Source organism: Carassius gibelio, chromosome A24 (assembly GCF_023724105.1).
Source record: "Carassius gibelio isolate Cgi1373 ecotype wild population from Czech Republic chromosome A24, carGib1.2-hapl.c, whole genome shotgun sequence".
NCBI lineage: Eukaryota > Metazoa > Chordata > Actinopteri > Cypriniformes > Cyprinidae > Carassius > Carassius gibelio.
In genome coordinates this window covers 1,331,174-1,341,173 of record NC_068394.1, presented here as the reverse complement: position 1 = coordinate 1,341,173, position 10,000 = coordinate 1,331,174, and the positions used below count along the sequence as shown (strand labels likewise).

Sequence of the window (10,000 nt, the reverse complement as noted above, 5' to 3'; positions counted from 1 at the left end):
TTATATTTTAATTGCCAAATTGTGTTTTAAAACTTTTTTCATTCAGTATTTTATTTTACATATATTTATTTATTTATGTGAATTTACTTATTTATTTATTTATTTAACCCAGAGTCTTGGTTCTTCTTTAAGATTTTAGTTGGTTAAAAAGGCAACATTTCTAAATATCTAAGTCTTTAAAAATACATTTTCATTTAATATTTTATTTAAAATTTCATTTAATAATAATAACAATAGTTTAATTAATTTATTCAATTTAATATAATAAAAAAATATATATCATCTTTATTTTGCTCTTTTTTTCGATTTTTTTAAGTGCTTCTTTAGAACAATGTGTTTTGTAAAAAGTACTGTGCAAGTAAATGAAATAAACCGCAGGTTAATGCACCTGTCATTCTGGTTCATGTAATAAACATTATGAAACTGCAGGATTGATGCAGGATACATTAACCCAGGGTTAAATATGATCTTAAGTAAAATGTGAAAACCACCCCATTAACACCCAGAAGAAGCGTCTGGTTTAGGATCAGTCTCGATGTTTCTCTGTGATCCAGTGAAGTATCTCTGCAGGAGATGATTCATCAGGCCTCGGGCGGCGTTTTGTGGATCTGTGTTTCCTTCAGAAGTGTGAACGCAGCAGAAACGTCGCTCAGAAAGATGAAGAAGACACTTCTGCTGATGAATGTGGCTCACAGCAGCTCAGCCTTGTTCTGGTGTCTGTCAGAGAGAGAGAGAGAGAGAGACAGAGAGAGAGAGAGAGGGAGAGAGAGACAGAGAGAGAGAGAGAGGGAGAGAGAGAGAGAGAGAGAGAGAGAGAGGGAGAGAGAGAGAGAGAGAGAGAGAGAGAGAGAGAGAGAGAGAGAGAGAGAGAGAGAGAGAGAGAGAGAGAGAGAGAGAGAGAGAGAGAGAGAGAGAGAGAGACCTGATCTAAACACAGTCATGCAGGGATAGAAATTACTGTCATTTCATGAGATTCATTGAGCTGTATTTCTTCTTTTTACTCTCTGACCAAATGCTGATTAATCACTTCTGATTATGATTATTGTATTGTGTAAGATATTGCACAGGCAAAGTCATTAATGCAAAATAAAGTCAGATCTTGTCCACCAGGTGGCGCTGTGTCCCTCATAAAGAGAGAAACTCCAGTAATCTCATGTGTGGAATAAAAAAAAAATACTTATAATAATAATAATTAATTAGCTTATCTTTTATATTATCAGTTTTCCTTATAGATTTATTTATTTATATATTTATTTATTTATTTATGTATTTTTTGCCAAATTATGTTTAAAAAAAAATCATCCAATATTGCATTTTAAATTTAATTATTATATTCCTTTTTATTTTAGATTTTTCTACCCCAAGAGTCTTGGTTCTAATTTTAAGATTTTACTTAGTTAACAAAGCAACATTTATAAATATCTAAGTCTTTAAAGATTATTTTTTCATCTAATATTACATTTTTTTTAACATGAACTATTCCACAATATGATTTTTAACTCATCCAGTTAAAAAAAAATAATTTTAATTTCACAGTGAACATTTATTATTTATGTATTAATTAACATGAAATAATTTGTTTCTTTCTTTCTTAGTAATTAGTAATATCAATTTATTCATTGATTAATTATCAGAAATATTATTTAATTTAGGTATTATTTTTGTCTAATCAGATCATGTCCTAACACCATTTTTTTTTTTTTTTTTTTTTTTTTTTTTTTTTTGTGCACATTCACATTGATCTTCTGCTTTTTTAATCTGTTTTGTCTTTTCTCTCTTATGTATTTCTGAAGTGATTTGGATCTCGGAGCACTTTGTTGGGATTACAGACATACAGATGCAGCTAGTGTGTGTGTGTGTGTGTGTGTGTGCGTGCGTGCATGTGTGTGTGTGTCTGTGTGTGTGAGTGTGTGTGTAGCATCTGAATCTTGGATTGGATCAGTCTTTTAAAGTGGACGGAAGCGTAATGAATTAAAGTCCAATCCCTCCACCTGACCACTCTTCATCTGTGTGTGTTTGTGCGTGCGTGTGTGTGTGTGTGTGTGTGTGTGTGTGTGTGTGTGTGTTATGTCCTCACATAAGCAGAGCTCTTTTGCTGAATATTGATGCATTCATTCATTCAGTTTCTCATGGCATTCAATGCTTTTATATTCTTTTATAGATATTGTAGATGTTTGCTCCCTGAGATGTAAACTCATTTAACTGTGTATCGCAGTGTGAAAGGGGCTTTAGAAACCCATCACACAAGTGAAACACACTCAGTGAGAAAAGCATGATGTCTTCACGAAGAACTGATGGTGAAAAGTGTCTCGATATGAAGAACTGATGAAGGAAAAAAGGTTATTCCACTAAACTGAAAATACAAACACATGAATTAAGTCAGTTATGATTTCATTTTGTAATTGCATTTCATAAAAGCTATTTTATATTTGACACTTCTGGGATTTCTAGTCAAATCGGCATTGCATTTATGTATTTTACCCATAATTCTGACTTTCTGCGTTGGGTCTGCACGATATGAACTATAAAGGATAGGAGGAAGAAGTTGTGTGCTGTTTTCCTGCACACACACACACACACCCACACACACACACACACACACGTGTTCCCAGATGGCTTTGCTGGACCTGTAATCCGTGTGGTTTCTCTGCTCCGAACACAGCTGGGATTACAGAGGAGCGTGTCTCAATCTGTCTCTCTGTGTTCATGGATGAGAATCTCTCTGTGTCTGCCGAATCTGAATCTGTTCTCTCTCTCTCTGTGTGTGTGTGTCGTGTTTGATCGTGTGTTCAGATCCAGGTAAGTCTGTGGGATTCAGACATCTTTCAGACGAAGGTTAAAGTCAGGATTTGTAGCTCTGTGTGTATAATTGTGGTGCTCTCTGTGATTGCTTGAAACTTTTTCAGCGCTCGCTGTAGTCAGATTAAGAGATTCTGTAATTGGGAGAATATTCTTATTTTGACCAACATCAGAACTGTATGATGGTTATGTTTTGTTTTATAATAATAACCATGCAGCTCTATTAATAATAATAATAATAATAATAATAATAATGAATACCTTTATGTATTTCTATATGTAGTTTTCCACATTACTTTTTATTTAGTGAAACTTTAGTTTGTCCACATAATAATCTTTGGTTTTTGACTGTCAATTTTATTTGTATTTTATTTTATTTTATTTGTTAAATATTTAATTATTATTATTATTATTATTATTATTATTATTATTATTATTATTATTATTATTATTATTATTATTATTAATAATAATTAATACTTTTATGTAATTATGTATGTAGTTTTCTCAGATTATTTTTTATTTATTTAATTATATAATAATAATATTTGTTTTTTTACTGTCAATTTTATTTGTATTTTATTTTATTTGTTAAATATTTCATTATTATTATTATTATTATTATTATTATTATTAATAACAATAATAACAATAATTATTATTAATACTAATAATAATAATAATAATAATTATTATTATTATTATTATTATTATTATTATTATTATTATTAATAATAATAATAATACTTTTATGTAATTATGTATGTCGTTTTTCAGATTAATTTTAATTTATTTAATTTATATTTTACATTTCACAGTACTTTGCATTTGTGATTTAGAAAGATGCATAAAGACCAATATATAAATGTCTTTCTATGTAGGTCAATAAACGTCAACATTAATGGAGTTCTTTTATTACGAATTTGCTGCAATAAAAAACTGGGTTGTTGACAGTTATCATGCTTTTTTATGGATGCACAATGTGGACAAATTAATATGTGTAAGCGTCTAACGACCGCCCGCTGTCTTCTCTCACAGGTGTGTGTTTCCTGTGTTTGGTGGACGTGGTTCCTGTCAAGAATGAAGATGGCGTGGTGATCATGTTTATTCTGAATTTCGAGGTCCTGCCAGACGATAAAGTGTACGAAGCGCAGGATCTCAATCATAAGCTGCCTCTGCTGTGGCGCCATTCAAGTACGTCAAAGCTGCTTCACTTATTACAGTCATTACATTCATATATACCTAAATATGCACACATTATTACAAAAATAAATTAAAAATTTAATTAATAAAAAAATAATCTGAAAATATAATTGTTTTAGTTATGGCAAACACGGACATGTCATTCACTATTACAACTTTAATTAGAAACTAATTACTGAATTCAATTAATAATTATGTGTTACTCTATATAGTGGTAGTTTTGTGTTTTTGAGCAATTTTAGTCACACGTGTTAAAATATATTTCATCTGTGTTAAAATATGCAAATTTGGCATTTAATCGTCATGGAAATAATAACTGAATGTATATATGTATCTATTTTTTCCCTTCCATTTTAAAATCTTTTTACATTAAAAATTTGAAATTAACTCACGTCATGTACATATACATATATATATATATATATATATATATATATATATATATATATATATATATATATATATATATATATATATATATATATATATATATATATATATATATATATATATATATATGTATGTATGTATGAAATACAATAGAGGAATAAAACGAACACTGAATTCAGCAAAAGTTTATACAAATACATTTTAACAGCCATAATTAAGTGTGAAAATGACTGAAGGATATCTATTTGCTAAATGAACTAAGACAACTTTTTTGTTTTGGTTTCTGTACCTAGTATTTTTTTAAATGACGAATGCAATGAAAACACATGTATCGGCAAGTACCAAAAATAAAAGTATGGGTATCGGCCTTGTTCTGGAAAAAATTTGAAATTTTTTGATTATATATTGTTAGATCATTTACAAGTTAAAGTCACAGTAACAAAACCTGCCCATTAAATTGTCGTGGTGGAAAGCAGCCATTAAACAACTAAATTATGATGCAACAAAAAAAAGTAGAATTTTGACATTATCTCCCTTCGCTTGTCTTAGATCGAGCTTGTGGTGTCCGTTTACGTCTGCCGCTCCTGAACTCCAGGAATAACAGTAAATCTTCTCTGCGGGAGGATCCGGAGTCCGGACGAGGAGCGTGTTTCTCCAGAAGTTCTCTTCCACGAAGCCACGAATCCCTGGCTCTGAGCGAGCTGCTGTCTCTGTCTGAACACGAGCCGTCTCGTCTGACCACACCGTCCTCGCTGCTGCCCAAAGACCAGCGCAATCTCCTGAGCAGTGACCCCTCGTGCCCTCCTCCGGCCCCGCCTCACCCCGCCACACTTCCTCTGGGTCACTCCTCTCCTCGAACACAGCGGCTCAATCCGGACGCCTCCGTGTCCAGCAGCAGCCTGACCAACAGCCGCTCGCGCGAGAGCTTTCACAGCATGCGCCGCGCGTCTTCGGTGGACGATATCGAGGCCATGCGGCCCGAATGGGACCGAAAGCACCGCGCTCGACCCACCAGCAGAAGCACGGGTGAGAAAACTGACCAGAAATATTACTTTTACTGCACAATAATGCATTCAGTTAATCAAAAGTGACACTTATAATGTTACAAAAGATTTCAAATAAATGCTGCTCTATTCATCTGTGAATCCTGAAAAATAAAATGTAACAGCTTCCACAAAAATATTGTGCAGCACAACTGTGTTTACCATTGATAATAATCAGAAATGTTTCTTGAGCACATTAGAATGATTTCTGAAGATCATGTGACACTGAAGACTGGAGTAATGATGCTGAAAATATCAGCTGTGCATCACAGAAATAAATTACATTTAAACAGATATTCACATAGAAATCAGCTGTTTTAAATTCTAAAAATATGTCGAAATTTTACTGTGTTTTGATCAAATGAATGACGCCTTGGTGAACAAAACAGTAGTGTTATTGTTAACAAAAAAAAATATTTTAAAAAATGGTTGCTTTGGTAAAATAAAGCTGAAATAAAATAATGTAAAAAAAAAAAACTTTAATAAATTAAAATGTTGCATTTGCAACATACTGAAAAAAGTAAGTTTGAGATAGTAAAATTACAAAAATAAAATCTGAAATATAACTTACAGCTATTTAAACAAAACAAAAACTAATGACTAAAGCACATAAAAATTTCAAAAACTTTAACTAAAATAAGGAAAACTGAAAATATAAATATTTAAGGTAATCTGAAATTTTAATACATACTAATATGATATAATATATGGCATTAGAGACTTCTTTACAGAAGAAACATTAAACAAATCCTACCAATCCCAAATGTACAGATCATGTGACACTGAAGCCTGGAATAATGATGCAAAAATTTCAGCTGCGCATCACAGAAATAAATTATGTTTTAAGAGATATTCACATAGAACACATCTGATTTAAATTCTAAAAATATTTTGAAATTTTACTGTATTTTTGATCAAATAAATCCTGCCTTGGTGAACAAAACAGTAATGTTGTGATTGTTAACAAAAATCAAACTACTAAACATGGTTGCCTCTGGTAAAATAAAGCTGAAATCAAATAATGTAAAAAAAAAACTTTAAAAAACTTTAATAAATTAAAATGTTACATATGCCACAAAATAAATTAAGTTTGAGCTAGTAAAATTACAAAAATAAAATCTGAAATATAAATTAAAGCTAAATCGAAATTTTAACCAAACAAAAGATATGATTTTCAACAAGCTTTCCTCATGCAGGTGCAATGAACAACAAGTCCAGCATCCTGAACTCTACCTCTGATTCGGATCTGATGCGTTACCGCGCCATCAGTAAAATCCCACAGATCACGCTCAACTTTGTGGACTTTAAACCAGACCCTCTCATCGCCCTCCCGGCCGGAGAAATGGACATCATCGCTCCCTGCAAACTCATCGACCGCACGCACAACGTGACAGAGAAGGTCACTCAGGTAAGACGCTTCCGCCCTTCAGCTTTGGCTCGAACGCAAGAAAGCGTTTGTATAGGAATGAATCAAGCTGGACAGAGATTGAGCGTTTGAGATTGAGACAGATTGAACTGTTTGTCCCTCTGCTTGAAACGATATGATTCACAGTTTAACGTCTCTGATGGCGAGACAAACATCAACGTTTGACTTTAGTGCAACACTTTTACTGTTGCACTAAAGCGGTTGATGTTGGTCTGATGTGATGTGCTTTATCTGGCAAAGCTGAGATTCTGAATTCGTGGTGTTTTTGAAGTTCCTCGCTCAAAGTTATAGGGACGTGACAATAAAGTCTTATGAAAGTGACACGGACTGACTTTGAAAACATGCCCTCTTGAAAACTTATGTTTGAGAAGGAATATTATATATACACCTGGAAATGTCTCACTTGTGATGTTTTGAACGACTGGACCAACCCTTTTTTCACTGGACACAAAATTAGATGTTAGGTGAACTATTAATGCGGTGATCTTTTCGATGCAATGAACCCGAGTTGAATGCAAAACATAAAAGTGCACTAACAGTACTCCACATGTCTTTTGAAGTCATTAAAAACTTTGTCTAAAGAAATCTCATCTGCGTGCACACAGTTGATTCAAAACATGCTGCGTCACCCGGTTTGACGTCAGTGATGCCAAACACAATTAATTCACACACAGACGATGGAGAATGTATGTGACGTCTATAGCAGTGATTCTCAACCTTTCTGACTCCATCGTTCACAGCAATATTAAAAGAACCCTAAGCGTTTGGTAGTGTGCTCTTCAAAACTTATGTTTAACTATTGGCACAGTTTCTGTAAAATAAAAATTAAAAATAAAATTAAAATTATTTTATTTTATTTATTTTTTATTTTTTTTTTTTTTTTTTGAGTTGGACTTTTTTTAATTTTTATATTTAATAATTTTTATATATATATTTGATTATTTTCGCCATCACACTTACGTATTTTAAACAAAACAAAACGTATTTTAACACTTGTTCATCTGATTTTAAACACATACATTCACATGAATAAATACATAAATAGTCTTGAAGCCCCGTGGTTAAAAACAAAAAACAATATTCTAGAGCATTTTTAATCACCAGTGAAGCATTATTTTTAAGAGTGTAGGAAAAGTCAGTTCCAATCAGCTTCAAGAATAGAATTAATTTTGAAAAACTAAGCATTGCATTAATGCATTTATATTTGCTTTTCTGCTTTTGGCAGATGGTTTTATTGGACATCCTCCGGGAACTGAACCCATATTTTTTGCAATTATTTTTAACTAATTTTATTATTTGTTTATTAATTCTTCCTTGCAGAAATGTGGTATTTCAACTGCAAAGTGTCTAAATTAAGAAAATAATTAACATATGTTATTTAAATTAAATTTGATATCTATTTAAATATTTTTCAAACAAATTTTAATTTTAATTAATTCCTATATAAAAAAAGAATATGTTATTTTAACATTTTATATGTTATTATAAGTGTCTAAATCAAAATAATAATACAAACATTTTAAACTAAGTAAATATTTTTATTTAAATAATATTTTTCTTAATTATTTTTAACTAATTTCAAAAACAAATTAATTTGTCCATGCAAAATTTGGTTCTTGAAATGCTAGTTTTCTACATTGAGAAAATATTTTTTTAATATAAAATTAATTTTATGTATTTGTTTTTTGTCTTTTTGAAAAATAATTTAAATTAATTCTTCCATATAAAAGGGTGTTTTGAACTGCAAAGTGTCTAAATTTAAGAAATAATTAAATCTTAAAAAAATATATTATTTTTAAGTTTTTGTGAATTATTTGTTAACTAATTTTAATATTTGTTATTTTTTTCCATACATATGTTACTTTAACTACAAAGTTTCTAAACTGAGATATTAATTTAAGTTAATCAATTGTATGCATATATTTAATAATAATAATAATAATAATAATAAAGTTAATTAATTTTATGCATTTTTTTATTATTATTTTTAATCCATAAAAATTTGCAATTTGCAGAGTCTCTATCTGAGAGTGTATTTTATCCTTTAACATCCTGCATTGGATATGTATTTCTGGTTTAGATTAGTGAGCATCAGTTTGGGTCTGACTGTTATCATCCGAACTGCTCTGCTGTTATCCTGGTGATGCAGATGATGCGATTACTTTAATTAGTGTGATATGATGAGCTCTAATCAGATCCTGTTCACCACTGCACACTAACATGATCTCAGATCAGTCATAATGCAGCTGTTTCTAATTTGTCCACAGCAGGATTTAAGGAAGAATTCACTATTGATTGCCACAGTGAGTCTTTGTGAGATGCATGTGTGTGTGTGTGTGTGTGTGTGTTTACATGTGCAAGAAATTATTTGCTCGACTGGTTAAAAGTTTTGAATAATTAAGTCTCTTCTGCTCAGGCAGATCAAAAATACAGTTAAAAATGGAAATATTGTTTAAATGTAAAATAAATGTTCAATTTGAATATACTGTAAAAAAAGAAAAGAAAAAAAAGTAATTAATAACTGTGATGCAAACTAAAAAAAAAAAATTGCATCATTACTCCAAAAAAAAAAAAAAAAAAAAAAATCAATTTCAGCATTGATAATAATTAGAAATGTTTAAAATCAGTGATTTCTGCAGGATCGTGTGACACTGAAGTAATGATGCTAAAGAAGGAATAATATTTGTCTTGTTAAATAAATGTAGCTTTAGTGAGCTACATAGTGAACTTCTTTCAAAAACATTTAAAAAAATCATAATTATTTCAAACTTTTTGTCTGGGACTGTAGGTGGGTCATGGTTTTTATCTTTGACACTGCAGCTGTGTGTTTAATTCATGTTACGCTATATTTAGTTGCATACCAACCATCACACACACATTCACACAAACACACACACACACACACACACACAAACACACACACAAACATACACATACACACACACACACACACACACAAATCAGGAGCACACACCACGGATGATGTATTAAACTACATGCATGTTACAAGGAGAAACATTTCTGCTTTTCACTTAGAACATTCTAAGTAGCAGATAAATATGTTGTGTTGAACTTTATTAATTCATATTTATTAATTAGGAATTGATTGATTAGAGAAATGTCAGTATGACAGTGGAGT

At 31.1% G+C, this 10,000-nt stretch overlaps 1 protein-coding gene across 1 annotated transcript in view; it reads left to right on the top strand.

Moving 5' to 3' along the window:
• LOC127946297 (potassium voltage-gated channel subfamily H member 2-like) overlaps positions 1-10,000 on the top strand; it is a 111,488-nt gene that overhangs the window by 52,773 nt on the left and 48,715 nt on the right. The window contains exons 3-5 of the mRNA XM_052542763.1: positions 3,838-3,993; positions 4,942-5,418; positions 6,632-6,843. Coding sequence (XP_052398723.1) covers positions 3,838-3,993; positions 4,942-5,418; positions 6,632-6,843 — 845 coding nt within the window. The remainder of the gene's footprint in view (positions 1-3,837; positions 3,994-4,941; positions 5,419-6,631; positions 6,844-10,000) is intronic.